Below are 15,843 nucleotides of genomic sequence, written 5' to 3' on the forward strand. Positions count from 1 at the left end.
TTACATTATCATTTTGTCCCTTTGGATTCTCACATGCTTTTACCATTGGTATCATTACATATTTCACAACTAGTGGGTCACTTAATTCCATACATTAATGAAAGGATATTAGAAGAACTGCAAATTCAGATTTATAAATACACCCCAAAATGCCAGAGGGAGAGCCAAACCTCCTTCCTGTGATTGACAGAGCAGGTCTTACCTCCTGGAGCTGCGGAAACAAAAGAAAAGTTATTGTTGGAATGGTGATTGATGATATAACACGGAGAGTAAAATCATCCTTGTAAAAAAAAAAAAAAAAAAATCTTTCTCTAGGTAGTCACCAATGCTATAATACTGTTTCATCATCTTACCCAGAAGCTGCACTCTAGTGTCAGCTAATAACTTAGGCTTGTTCCTGACCCCAACCCTCTTTCTTCCACATTGAGGGAAATTGCCTTACCATATTCCACACCATCCTCTGACATCCCAGGCAGCAGATTCAAGTTGTAACGATCTCGCATTTTATCTCCAGGACGATTTCTAGTCCAAAACTTGCTGTCAAAAGGAAGTTATATGATCTCAATAAAGAGTCAAGAGTATTAACTACTTTTAATCTAATTAGTTCTTTAACTTTTAGCATGCTATCTTGATTATATAAAGATTCAACACTTACTAAATCAAGTTCAGCACTAGCTCTGAACATTAGGTGTGAGGTTCAAACAAAAAATAAGAAACCAACAATTACCATATTGATAGTTACAACTCAGAAGATACTTCAAAGTGTAAGTGGTATAAGGCAACAACATCAGATCCTGAACAGATATCTTTCTAGTCCATTCCAAAAACTTTTCGCTCAATTCAAATATGTTCTTCCTATTCAACTAAACTTATCAACACACACATCCACATACAAAAATTTACTCCATTTATAAGATGCTCCATGTTTACAGAATGTTCAACCTAAAAGCACAAACTATATGCCTCCAAACATGTTTGCAAACCAGCAGATAATCTGCAGGGAAAAAGTGCTGTGGAGATAATAGTATTTCTTCAGCAAGAAAATACAACAATTCTTTTTCAAAAATTTCTTCAGGAAATTTCAAAGCCCACACAAACCCAAAACCCCAGTATCTTTTAAGGCTTTCTTAGATGAAGGACAAGAGATTAGACTCTACCTTTTAGTATAAAATGTCAGTGCCTTCCCACTTAGATAATTTTGTCTCTCTGCTTTGCCCATTGGTTGTGTATCAGAATCATCCCAATCTATTCTTTGTTCACTGGTGCCATGCACCTTTCTAGTTTCTATGTTCCCTTAGATCTTTTCTTTAAATACTTGAAAATACCTGGTGTGATCATTTGAGCCCGAACAGAGAATGTGTCCAAGAGGATGCCACGCCAGACTCCAGATCATTCCCTCATGGGCCATTTCCATTCCACCAACCTCCTTCTCAACCCTGATGCATCAAAAAAAAAAAAAAAAAGTCATCACACAGGTGAATATCTGCTACAGATACAATACAAAACTTTTGCTATTCAGTTGTTCCTCTTCCTCTACCCCATATTTTGCTAAACTGAAGACTCTTATTTTTCTGCTGGGTGAATTGATTGTTCCCAGTTGCTCTTAATAAGGAATTCAGTAACATAGGGATTTTTAACTATACATTTAGAAACAAAGTAACTACAATATCTCAGAACAAGCTTTAAGAAACTAGGAGTTTCAACCATTCAACACTCTCTCAAAGACTATTTTCTGTGCAAGCAGTTGTATCCTTTAAAATACATCTGCACAGGAAAACTTCTTCATAAATGAAGCATATTTACAAACTTCCTCAGGTATAGAGAAAAACTATACCATAAACATGCATATTAAATACAGATTCAAAGGTGAAAAGTAATTTTATGTTTAGTATAATAGCTTGCACATGTGACCAACACCTTTCCAATATGCTGATGAAAATGCCTCATACCCAACATGCCAGAACAACAAAGAACCATCAGATCCTCCACTGGCAAACAGCCCTTCATGAACAGGATGCCAGGCCACAGCTGAAATACAAAGTAAGCCACAATCAGAAAGTATTACGCCAGGATTTCTAACGAATGGAAATCAGGATCTCCAAAACTTTAATTTTTAATACAAACTTATTAATAAAATATCCACATAACAAATTCTGACCTGTGGCCTCCTTCTTATGACCCCTGAAGACCTGAAGCTCTTCTTTCAGATTACGAATGTCAAAGAGCTTACAGAGATGGTCACGAGAAGCTGTTAGCAGCCAGTTGCCATTCAGATTCAGTTTCACCTCCATCACTGTGTTTTTATGAGCATGCCTGCAAGCAGAGAAAGACAGGCAGTTTGTCCAGATACTGATTTCTCAGACAAATCAAAATGTGGTAATTTACCAGTCCCAAGTATTCAGGTCAATAACAAAGTAGTTCAGGGTACTAAACCAGAATACTGTGGCTTTCTGTGCAAAGGCCCTATGCCTTAATCCTGTTCTTTCATGCTTCAGAGCAAATGGTAGTGCTCATTGAGATAGTATTCAGTTACTGTGCACCCTTCTACTGCAGCATAAGGAATTTTTCATCAGCCAGATGAAACATGTAATTTGTGTTTCCACATCTCATTTCTGTTTTCCAAATGAGAACTGTGAGACTAGGAGGTCTATGAAGGAGGACAAAGTAAATTTAAGTAAGGAGTATTAAAGTCACAATTTTCCAAGTGTAGACTTCATCTAACCTTTAGATTTTCTGGTGCAGCTAAAGCACTAGCTTCGTATTTGAAGCAACCATGTATGGCTGAAAAGATGTGAGGCAAAAAGCTAAGAAGGGAATTAAAAAAAAAAATTTTATGAAGTTAGCTGATATTTGAGCAAATCAAAGTCTGTGGGCAAGAACTTACAGTGTGGCAAGGCTCTGGCCAGTCTTTGGATCCCAGAACTTGATGGGCTGTTGGCTATCTTTACTTCCCGATACAACTAATCCCTTTGTTGGATGCCAGTCAACACATTTCACATCTGCACCGTGGCCTGTTGAGAAGATAAAAAATGTTCATTTTGAGATTTCACAGACACTGAAATGACACTGAAAAATTGAAGGGTGCACACCTTATAACTGTAATGTGAAACTGAATGAAAAACATCACAGAGCACAGGTCACAAAACATGAAATCAAACTAAATAAAAACTCTTCTGAGTTATTTAGGTTGCATTCCTTCCCACTAATCACTGGGAGCTTTGAGGATAATGTCCTCAAAGCAAGCTCACTTCAACAAAAATTCTCTGAGAAGTTTCTGCTCAAACTGGTACTTTTCTTTAGGCTTTGGCCCTATACTATTACACAATACTTCAAACATAACACTGATGAAGTGTTTGTATGGAGGTGGTAAGGGAAAATAACACTCTGACACTTCACTTTCTGTGAAATATTGTAGAAATGAAAGCCAAATACATTTGTTCCTATCCTATCAGTACTACCCTTTTGCTGTCCTGTCAGAAAATAAGCAAAGAAATTAAATTATATATCTGAAAACTAAATTAGCATATGATGAAAAGAAATCTTATGAGATATTACCTCTTACCAGGTCAGAGGGATTCAGGTTTTTCTAACGCTCAAGAGTTAGAAGAGAAAAACCCCATGGTATCATTTCATTTTAAGCAGGCTGACTGACCTTGACAGAGAATCAGTGCTGCTCAAATGATCTAAAACCTCTCAAGAAGAAATGCCTGCTCCTGCTACACAACAAAATGAGGTAGGGATTTAGAGAAAAAATAGTGAACTATAATTTCTTTCTCCAATCTTTCTCCATGCCAGGCCACTTCAAGGGAAAGCTAACAGTAACAGTCAATGCCAGAATATGAGGCAACGTGCAATAACTAAGAAAAAAGCAAGATGAGAAAGGAAGGGCTGTCTGCAACATAAAGGCACTGAAGTTGTAAAATGGTATGGAAGAATGGTAGCATGTTCCATGAAAGACAAAGGGTGCCCATAGAAGTCAGACAGCTCCCACTAGTACTGCCTTGCTACATGGTGAAACACCTAACTTCAAGCAGCAAAGCTGTCTTAATATAGGCTTCAGTTTGACAAGACATTAAAAATTAATATCAGTTGAAATCTTCCTGAGGCCACAGAAAAATAAAATCAGAATAAGCAATATGCTTCTATCTTAAAATAAAAGCAGAATGTTAATACATAGAGCACACTGTCCATCAAATGAGTGCAACATGCCTCCTCTCTGGAGAAAAGGACAGACAAAGAAGAGATTCCTCATCCAAGAAGAAATGAATACAGCTTTGGTAAGTATATGGGGAACAACTTTAAGGATTGACTGATGATATGGATGAAGGAACCCAACTCTCCTCCCCCAGCCATAGCAGGCAGAACTGCCTTTGGAATATGCGGGGTCTCAGGGAAGAACAGGATCCTCAAATTGCAATGACTATAGATGTGCTCACAAACAACCACTCTGGTGGTCTGTCCTCCCAACAGGGGCACTTTAAGATGTAGTGTTTCCCTTCTCTCTGGCTCTTCTGGTGCAGAAAGAAATGAAAGGCACTGTCTGTCTGGATGTGCTCTGACTAAATCTCTCTCTCAACTAAAACATGAAGCTGAACGCTGAGCAAACCTTGCTTCTGAGTGTTTACTTGGGAGGAACGATTCAGCCAGTAGTAAGAGAGAAAGCACTCTTCCTCCATAGTGGAAGGCAATTCATGTTTGCAGATTTTCTGCTGATGATATTCTGTAGTTACTTGCTATCCTGCAGCCCCCAGGGAAAGACAGAGGATTTTAATTCAAGGGCAACAATAGGCCCTTATTAAGAAACGATCCATTACAGTTAATAACTCGTTGAACAGTATGAAAATGTGTTCAGACTAGGATACTTGAGTACTACCACAAATATGAAAAAAACAAAGCCCAGCAAACCCATCAAAAAACCTACTCACACTGACTGGAATTACACTGGACTTCCTGCTCCTGAAATAAAGACAATTAGTAACAGAAGAGCGCTGAGAGACAAAGGGCTACTTTGTTTGGTCGGTAAGACTGCATCCAGAAAACAAGTTATGCTGGTGAAAGGCTATCTCTGGATGACAGCTCATCCTGTGCAAGGCCTGATTTAGGCTTTTTTTTTCAGATGATCTTTAAGGTCCCTTCCAACCCAAACCATTTTATGTTTCTATGATTTTCTCTTGAGACCTAACCTAGGTTAAACCAGCCCAAATATGTACCCTGAGAGAAAAAAGGCGCAGAGCGGACAATCCAGTTCCAAGTTCAGAGCCACACTCCGAAATAGAGCAACCAAAGCACCAATCCTCTAAAAGCCTTCAAAAAGGGAGCGACAGTGACAGGACAGCACCAGACTGATGGGCTTCTCATAAGCCAGGTTTGATAGTCACTACCCACTAGCCCCAGACCACAAAGCTGAAAGGTAGTAAAAGATGCCAGGATGCTCAGAACTTGGAACAAGAGCAGATAAATCATTAGGTATTTATCAGCAGGCTTTTGACCATCATCAGCACATCAGAATTGACCGTAGGGATCAGAAGAAACTTATCCTATTTAAAAACATAACCATTACAAAGATAGATAACTGGCATTTCCTGCAGAGAGCAATCTTTTAACCAGTGTGCTCTGGACTGTGGCAATAGGGGGGGAAAAACTTGACCCTCCTTTGTACTCTAATCAAAAAGATCTATCCTGCCCTCAAGATAGGCATCTCTTGACAAAGTTCTGCACTAAATGGGATCATCATATATGCTTAGCTATAGGTTCCTAATGCAACAAAGCTTTCTTGACAGAAAATAAATTCTTTCCTACAGCAAATATGCTTTCAATAAACTATTCCCAAGGGATGAACTCAGAAGAATTACATAAGATAACCAAGACAACTGAACAGCATAATCTAATCAGATCTTTATAAATTTCTTCTCTTTTTTTTTTAATTGGAGCAATTGACACTGTGTATTGCTTTTCCTTCTTTCTGCTGATAAATATACATAATACTATCTGTAATGAGACAGACAATGCAGAAAATACATTTTAAATAAAACTCCAGAGAAAAAGAAGCCTGGTAGATTTTACTTTGTAGCTGTTTTCTGGTTTTAGTTCTAGGCCAAGACCTGGGAACTGGACTCTCCTCTGGTACAGAACCCCTGTCACCAAGCACCACACTGGGAAAACCTTAATTCAAGCAAATCTCTGTAGTTTACATTCCTTATTTGCTGACTCAAAACAGCTTTTGCTCAGTAACTTCAACAGTCACACATATGTCTCTGTGACCTAGGACAGCCAGGACGGGAATTCCTCTCTGAACAACACTTGTACCCTTTCTGCCTCCTGAGCCCCTGTCTGTAAAAGGCATAGACGTTATATCATTTCCCTATCTTGGGGGGGATGCTTTATGGATAAATGAATTGAAATGTGTGAATTGTTTAGAAGTCATGGCAATGGACAGCCTATAAACAAACTGAAATGAAAGGCTGAAGATAAAGATTTTTGATAAACTGAACTCATTTAAAATCATGAGTTAATCTCTGAGCATAAAACAATATACTAATGCTTGTCAGTTTTACTTACTACAACTTCCTCTAACCTTTTAAAAATATCTGCAGAAAAAATAAATTTAAAATTCTTTAAAAAGTTCAAATACAAAAGTATTTATCTAATAATACTTTTCATACGTGCAATAAGTTTTTGAACTGACTGCAGTCACAAGCCTGATAATTAAAATACTGATTGTTAATACTTGAGCCTACTTATTTGAAGGGTTGTTCTTTAAAAAAAACACTCAACAGAAACACTGGCTGGTGAAAGGCGTAACAAGCTATAATAAGATTATGTGTAATAGTGTTTGATCAAATCCAGCATGTCTCAAGTCTGGAAAAGTACACATAAATTAAGGACTTTATTTTTTTCCGCTCTCACTCTAATTTATGCATATATGACTTAGTGAACCTAATAAATGATATTAAAAAGTTGTTTTGGATCATTGTCTTTTTATTACAGTCTATAACATATCTATACATTTTATAATGCAGTTGTGTATAAACTATCAATTGTAGATACATCAGGTTTACTGCTATAGCTAAATTTTTTTCTATTATATCCTTTCCCCTAGGAAAGAGCCCCATTCTGAAGGTGCATAAAATCGAAAGAGGATTTTATAGATGATATTGGAGGATTTCTAGATCCTTCTAAGCAATTATTTGGATGTATATACGCATACTGAGATGACACTTTTAAGGCATCTTCTTGTACTTTAACATCCATGTTCCAAAGAAAAAGGATATTTTTAACTATATATATATTTTAAAGAATTAACATAATCATTTAACTGCAGCAATACTGACTGTTTCTCATTTAGAGAGAATTCTATTTGCTTTGATTTTTTTTTTTCTTTTAAAGACACATGGCTCTTATGCTGTTTTAAATAGTGAGTAAATAGAGCTGTGTATCCTCCACTTGAATTGGTCAGACTTGAAGCCTTTTCATCACCACACAGTAACATTCACCTTCCTGTAATCTGTATCCCCAAAATAACAGAACACCTCTCAGAAGAGCAGGCCTTTTGTAGGGGACTATTTCCAAGGGATCTGCAAAGAGACATCAGGTCTTACTACTGTTCAAGCTAAGGTTCTCCAACCACCCCCACCCACCCAAAAAAGGACCTGCACATCAAAGATAATGGAAAACAAACATGTTCGCAGAAAGATGTTTTAAGTTTTCTACATAATTCCCTTAGACTTCTGTTAGTTGCTTCCAGCCTACTAGGCAAATTGGATTATTCTGCCCATTCTATTTTTATGGAAGGCTTTTAAAATGTTATCTGACCGTTACCCATTCCCCTAGCAATTCCCTGCTTCTATGTAAAGCTCACTTAGGAACTGAATACCTCACATCTACAAGAACCTAGGTACTGTTTTGATAACATTGATCAGGTTAGGAATAAGGGTAAGAATATATTTTATTTCCAGTAATTTAGTGTTCTTTGCCCTATCACATTCTGTGAACTATGCTCCTCTTGAAAGCTGTCCTATGAGCTCTTATACTTCCTATTGTCCACTCGAAGAATAAACACCACAGAAACCCTCTGTCTACAGATGCACAGTATGCTTTTTCTTTTTAGCACAATGTGGGAGGTTGGTGACTAAGAACTTAAGGGAAAAGCTCCTTTCAGTCTTCATTGAATTAAGAACAATGCCTCTCGCCATACTTTCAGACCTCTGTCCCATAAACTCAAGTTTTATTTTCCCTTATTTGCTCACAGTCTTTCTCTAGCTCTCTGCTAGTTTATTAAACCTGGTAACTAGAGAGACTGCTAGAGTTTTAATCTACCTACAGGGAATGTCTCCTAGATCATCAGTACTCTTCTAAACTAGCAGCAGAATGGGACATTATTAAGCCTTGTTTACAAATTCCTCCCCACCCCACCCCCTTTTTTTTTTTACAGTTCTATAGTCATACTAAGTTTTCTTCCCAGACAAAAGCTCTTATAATAGGATAGTATGTTTTCATCATCTGTGAAATCAAAAGGTTACAAAAAATAATAATCAGTAAACACTAATGAAACAGGTGTGGGTAAACGAGTTTTCACAGGACTATGCAGAACAGGTAATCAGCTCCCAAAATGTGTTTCTATAAATGAGTTTAGAATTTGTATGTGCTAGTCCCAACTGAACTTATACCATTCAGTGAATAGTTCGAATTCTACAAAATCTTAAAACACGAGGAAAAAAAAGTTCAAACAATGCTAGATGTGTGCTTGCACAGCTTGCATAACAGCAAATGCACTGCAAAGAATCATGAAAAAATCTTATATGTAATTACCAGTAATGGCAGATAGTAATCTGAATTCTTTACATCTCCTGAAATGTCTTCTGTAAGGGTTTATGGTGACGGGAAGAAATCCAGCTGGGTCTCAGCGTATGTGGGAACTGAGTCATGTAGGGTTCAGTCTTTAACTAATGGGACTACTCACATGTTAAACTTAAAGTGAATGTTTAAATTCTTCAGTGAATTGAAGGTAGAATGATGAGCAACTTCCAAAGCTGAAATGCATTGCTTTGAACAGAAACAAAAATTACAAAACTGAAAATGTCTACTGTTTTAGATTTGTAGTGTCAGGTCTGTCTTTTTTTTTTAAAATCATTGAGTATATTCATGCTAGAGTCTACAAACACTATAGACATACCTCTCCTTTTGGACATATTTGCTTTTTCCTAACTCCTGAATTTATTTTTGAACATTATCACTACCTACACCCAATCAGGTTATTTCCTGTAAATGTAAAAAATATAGAGACAAACCAAGTTTGACAGCAGGTTGTGCAACAGCACAGTAATGGGACCAACATCTGTAACATGCAGAGCTGTTTAACATTCTCTTGAAAGTGAGAACCACATCAATTAAGGATGCATGTTTCACAATTTCTAATCATAAGACATAGTTAAGTCATATCTAGACTGATCATATAACTATCAACAGAAAGTTATTTTAGTATGTAAGAATATTACAAAATCTTCACTAATGTTGCTTAATCAGTGTCCAGATTTTCTAACTTACCCCCACTTTTATGCACTTAATAAAACCTACATATAACATTAAGTGCATCTCTGTCATGGAGAGCTTACCCACGTGATGATGCTTTAAAATGCAGCATAATGCTTAGTGCAATACAGTAGTCATTATTTCTAATTAAGAAGTCATTAATCTTAAACAGAAAGCCATCAGGAAGCTCAGAGCTAGCTCAAGAGAAATGACAGGAAAAACAGGGCAGAAAGTGTAAAAGGGAAAGATACACCACATTAAAACTGTCCAACACCTTCTTATTCAATATATATATGCTAGTGCTCAGCAGTAATGGCAGCTGAATTCAAGGACAAAGGCAGGTTTTCATCACAGTTAGAGTTAAATTATTTATGAAAAGCAGACTGGATTCTAGTTGCACTTAGCCAAAGTCATCTATTAAAACTCTCATGGCAGATTACTTATAAATTCCTTTGCAGGTATTCATCAGAGAATTAAGAGGGTGCTTTTAAATTGCAAAAGGTAGAACTTTTTTTTTTTTTTTGCTTGTTACATTATCTGTAAATTAGCTGGGACTTAGATGTTCTTTTCCGTTCAAAAATTAGCCAGCCTACTTTGAAAGCAGCAACACACTTGCTTTTCATTGACAGAAAATATTTATTTACAATGGTATTTACACTTAATGATATTAAAAATAAATGTTGTACAGGAAACATTAAAAATTAACAACAATTTAAGAAAAATTCTCATGCTTCATAACATAAACAGCTGACAGGAGCCAAAAAAACCACTCCCTCAGAGAGAAACTGTCCCACAATTTTCTATTGCTTGTTTTCTGGCACCTTCCTTTCAAGTATCTGGTATTAGTCACTGGATCTGAAAGAACTTGCACTGCCGCTAATGAGTGTTTACTATCTTAAGCCATCAGACAAGACTGATCTCTAGCCTAATGTGGCACAGCAATTACAACATAATGCCATATAGAAAAGGGGAGAGTATAGCTTTGTCCATAAATAGAACAACTGGCAGTACTTCAAGGGAAGAAAAAGTGTGAACTCGAAAGATGAGAAATTCAATGGTTTTGTCAATCATTAGTCTGCAGGTCCCATAGATTTGTGGCTTTATCTCTGGGTACAGAATCAGTTTGCTGAACAGCATGTTTTTTTGTGAAAACAAAACAAAACACATCCCCTAAAAGCATGAGCTTTCATGTTAAAATGTCAAGTCCTCCAAACATGAACTAAACAAGTGTTCTGGAGTCTGCTCATAGCCTGTACCATCAACTTAAAAAAATAAAGATTAATCTGATTAGAATGTAAAATAATTTGAAGCCTCACAATGACAGTTTATCTCAAAAGTAACTACTGCTCAGTCAGAACATACGCTTACATTTTATGAATTGAGAACAAAGTTGGGCAGTGGTAAAAACTGGTGCCTGAAGCTAAGTACCTAGCAAGCAATGTAATTTTAAGATGTACTGATCCTAGAGTAGCTTCAGTGAGTATTTTTAAACACATACTTAAGAAACTAGTTTTATTCACTAATGATTGAAAATGTTGACTGGTGTGTTCACTTGCTGCCATCAAGGTGTCAAAATCCCCAGCACTTCCACCTGAAGACTTTTGTCAAGCCTTTGCCTGTTACACCTGTGTGAAACACCACTAAGGAAATCCAAAGTTTGATATTTTTACTGAATACTACAATAAGTAATGGAAAGAAGGAATGTCAAAAACACAGTATTGATTTAGACATATTTTTAAATTAACTTGAAGCTAATAAAGAAACTTTGGTGCATCCTAAAATTCAGCATGGCAATTTAGTGGAAGGAGGGAAAAGCAACAATATCAGGGGATACACTGCAGAACTTATTACTAGCTTGCCTCAAGCTCTGTGCTCTGATCATAATTTCAGAAAAGGTTGTAGGTGGCTGAGTTGGAATACTTAGTACCCAATTCAGGGAAGAGAACAAATACTTCCAGAAATTCTAAAAGTAACCATCAGTAATAATTTTCAGTACTCATTTCCTTTAACATCCTGCTGGATGTTCACTAAAGTTCTGCTGGTGATTATGGCTGTTGCAAGAGAAAAGCATAGCCCAAATATCTAGCTTAGAGGTTAATCCCAAGTTTGAAACCACTGTCTGGCCACATGAGCAGACATCACTCTCAGCAAGCTGCTAAACCTAAGAAGAAAATTTTGTGGATCCCAGCAAAAGAAGTTACAAGAAGTCTTTTATTTTTATATAACTTGATATGCTCCTACTCCCAAGTGAATCCAGAATCTTTTAATAAAAATATCCAATGCAGAAGGACTACCCAGATCGTTCAGTCAACTTGATCTTCCTTCACTGGAAAATACGTTTCAGTGTGTTTTTATGGTTAAGACCACGGGGCAGGACCCTACTTTTTTCATGCCATTGAGGGGAGAGGTACCATCAACTCCCTTCTCTACCATACAAGTAAATTACTTTTAATGGCAGGCATGTTCATCTGTCCAGTCACAGAAGAACACTTGTCCAGCCAGCTTCTCACTTTAAGGGAGAGCAAGTTTGCAGGAAAACTGTTTTCCTTCTTGCCAACCAAAAAAGCCATGTAAGCTACTTTGATAGCCAGTTTACCAATACAGAACATCCTTTAAGTATGAGCCCATTATCATTTTAAGCAAAGAAATAGTGAGTTTAGGTACGCAGAAGTTAGGAAAACTATTTTCTTTGGTACTAGGGCAAATCCTGCATGAGCACCTGCTCTCAGTAATAAATGAACAGCAGCTGGCCCAGGGGTGGGGCAGGAGGACAACAGAGAGATTATCAAACTTTGCATAGACTCTAGGAAAAGATTTGTGTCAGTCAGTAATCCAGGCAATTAGCAAGTATAAGAGATCCAAGAAGGGATATGCAGATAGAGGCCATTTCATTTGCTCTTTTCATTTTACAATACCACCAAGATTAGACAAACTAGGAAACAGCAGGTCTACTGCAGTAAACTGCTGGCAGAAAGCAGAGCACATAATATTGGCCTAAGCTACAAAGCACTACTCTTTCTATACAGAGGCAAAGCTGAACAGACAGGAGCATTTTCATCTCAAGCACAAAGGACCAATTTTCAAGCAACTGAAATATGAAAGGGCTGTAAATTATGAGGACAGAAACACAGACAATGAGCAAAGTATCATGACCTAAACCAGAAAAAAACTCAGCATGTAATATCATACGGTGACTGACGAACATGTTTAACCTAGTGGTGATTTCAGGGCTAATGAGAAGAAACACAGCAAAATTAAAAAAATTCAGTGCAAAAACATAATTAAACACAGAGGCAAAACAAGGATTTGAATAGTGTTACAGAAACACAATAGAGATAATACCTTACACTGAAATTTCAATCAAGCAGCAAAGAACAGATGAGCTCAGGTGAGAGACAGAAACAAGGAATGTTTTATCGCAGTCTTACTTCAAATTTCTGCACCATCAGTGCTCTTTTTTCCTCTTATTTTCTTGTGCTTTTCTATATCACCACCACCACATCTGTGGACCTAGTCCTCCTTCCTGCCACCTATTAATTTTGAAATTTAAGAAAATCTTTTTCAGATTTAGAGATAATACAAAGTCCCTGTTTAAGTGGAGGAACCCAAGTACTTTTTATTTTTGTTTCAATTCTAAAAATAGGTCCCCTATTAAGCAACTGTTTTGTGGAGTGTAGCTGTATAAATATTTATGAAGCTCTTTAAAATACCACGCATCCCCCCATGTATCATTTTAAATTCCACAAGCACATGAATGGATCAAATAGTAAAGCTCTTAACATGTGATCAAACAGAGAGACAGGGAAAAAGATGGTGTTGAGAACTTACCAGGGATTTTGTGCGATAAATCCTAACAAAGAAAGGGAGAGATGTCAACAGGAAGAAATGGGATAAAACAATCCAAAGAGTACTTAAATAACTCAGATATATCAAAACCAGGGGAAAAAAATATGCAGAACATGTAGAAGACGACATACATGGTTATGAGAAGAAGAAAGGCAAAGGGGCCCATCACCAGTTTAAGTGGGGTTCCAAACAAAAAGTATTGGTAAGAATTCATGGAAAATGCTGTTCTTAGATTCAATTACTGATGTCGCAAGTAGACGTGAACAAAACAAATGGTATTTGATTTAAAGTGTAGGAAAAAAAATACTATTTCTTCTTCATGTAAAAACCATGTGAAACAGGTTTCCTATGACAACCTGTTAAGGGACTGTTCTTTCAAAATCAGAATAGAGGATACAAGAAGTAAACAGACCCCACCACACCATGTTATGGATAGATTGAATACTTCTTTGAACCCTGTGCTTCTTGAAATGACTACCAGTTAGATATTTTTCACTGCTGACTTCAAAGGAATAAAAAATAAAATAAAATCAGACAAGATACTAATATTACACTGGCATTTAAGTGTGGTGTTTTGCTCTGTGAAGTAGTCTATGACTGAATTTGTATTTGAATCTACAGGTACATGCACTCAGTAGCATGTTACAAATTTCCAAAATAAGCATAAAGGAATGATGCAGAGTTTTGCAGGAAAGTATCCTAAGAGCATAATGTAATTATAACTGCAGTGTACATTCTCATGAATTAAGCGGAACTTTCATGGAAAAAAAAATGTGTTGGTTAGAACTGGAAAATTTTCTCCCTAGAAACAGAAAAATATTCAAATGCCACATCTACACCTGGACCAAATAACTCCTGGATGTTATTACACACCTCTCCATGTTGGTACCAGAGACATTGTCTAACATTTCAAAATGAAAATTTTCCAATTAAAGGATATACAGAAACTTTTGTTAGTCAAAAACCTTACACCTCCAGGGAAAAAAAGTTAGTCTGAAATACTTTTTGAACTCTACAAGAAAGTTTTTTAAAAGTTTATACAAAATTCTAGAAAATACATAAAAAGCCAAATGACATGGACAAAAGAATCCAAGTCAGAGAACATCCATCTATGCCTAAGTGCATGCATAGCAGAGAAAGACAATTCAGACCATCTCCTCAGCAATGAGAAGAAAATGAGAAAAAAGAAACTTATTTTTTCTGAAACGATCTTGCCCGCAGTATTTTAACTCAGTCTTCTTTGTTACAAGACTAGCACAAAAGCAGTAATATTAATACTAGATATTTTAGTTATTACTGTTGTGGAAATAAAAGTTGAAAATATAAACAAGTTATCTATGGTTGGGTTTTTTTCTGGGGTTTTCTGGAGCATTTGTTATATGAAAACACCAAAAAAAGATACCTGCTAAACTTCAATCATGCAAATAACCTGCAGCTGTGTAAAAAATGTCAGCTCAAACCACCAAAAGAAAATGCCAACTAGATCATCAATTTAAAATAGAAGTCAAAAGATAACAAGTGTTTACTGGGCAGCTATGATTCAGAAAGCCCTTTCCTAAGGAATCTTTACATTTCTCTCAGTGCTTTCTGTAGCAGCTTTTAAAGTTTTTAGTCTTACACACACCAAAAGAAAGGAAATACAAAATATCTTTCCAGTCTCAGAAATGTACAAACCAGTCCACATAACAACAATAAACTCGGTCCATATATGAAACTACAGAGATAGGAGACAGAAGCTAAAAGCAGTGCTCTTGGGATAATGGCATACTTCCACAAAATAACAGGAAGAACAAAGTAGGTTAGGCACATAAATAGTGAGGGAAAAGTCATCACCAGTAAAAGGTTGCTATCTTGACCCCTGAGTGGAACTAATCTGTGCTCTTCAAATAAAACACCTTTTACAGTGCTGTCTGTGCTGTGTAGCAATAGCTAAGCTGAGGAATGGAAAACTGCGCTATCTCTCTTCTAGGAAGTTGGACTTTAGAAATCTTCTGTAAAATAACATTACTGGTAAATTGAGCCAGCAACTGTGGGGGAGGTAGTAAAGTCTCCTCTTCACTTGCACAGATACAAGGCTCATTCAAATACTAACAGAAGCAGAGACCAAAAAAAGATGACTTTCATGAAAGAAGATGGCATAATTTCTGTTTCAGAAAAGGCTATGTAAGAGCATGCCATTGCTACTGAAGTAGCCTACTGAGGAAACTGAAAAAAACCAAAAATATATTTGTTGGCAAAATGATGCAAGATAACAGTTCTGCCAAATTTATATTTTGCGTTTTAATATTTCTGTTAATACAGCAACCCTGTATTGGGGAGCAACATGCATTTTTAACCTTAAAAAATTAACAACAAAAAAGGAAGCTTTAACAGGTATAATCCCATGTCAACAGTTTATTTTCAGTGCAAGTTAAAATACAGTTATTGCTTTAGTACACAGAATACACCTTCATTAGACTAGTCTCTATT

At 36.6% G+C, this 15,843-nt stretch overlaps 1 protein-coding gene across 7 annotated transcripts in view; it reads right to left on the bottom strand.

Annotated features, from left to right (window-relative positions):
• The window catches only part of WDR33 (WD repeat domain 33), a 70,616-nt gene that overhangs the window by 16,547 nt on the left and 38,226 nt on the right, over positions 1-15,843 (bottom strand). For 2 of the 7 annotated variants that reach the window (XM_049801905.1, XM_049801907.1), the window contains exons 8-12: positions 2,885-3,011; positions 2,159-2,313; positions 1,950-2,028; positions 1,326-1,436; positions 443-537 (exon numbers count right to left, since the gene is read on the bottom strand). In XM_049801905.1, the coding sequence (XP_049657862.1) occupies positions 443-537; positions 1,326-1,436; positions 1,950-2,028; positions 2,159-2,313; positions 2,885-3,011 (567 nt within the window). Of the gene's footprint in view, positions 1-170; positions 212-442; positions 538-1,325; positions 1,437-1,949; positions 2,029-2,158; positions 2,314-2,884; positions 3,012-8,926; positions 9,043-10,160; positions 13,059-13,095; positions 13,379-15,843 lie in introns of those variants that run through there. The other 5 variants (XR_007506248.1, XM_049801906.1, XM_049801908.1 and 2 more) reach the window with 5 other exon arrangements.

The sequence above is a fragment of the Accipiter gentilis genome, chromosome 6 (assembly GCF_929443795.1).
Source record: "Accipiter gentilis chromosome 6, bAccGen1.1, whole genome shotgun sequence".
Lineage (NCBI taxonomy): Eukaryota > Metazoa > Chordata > Aves > Accipitriformes > Accipitridae > Astur > Astur gentilis.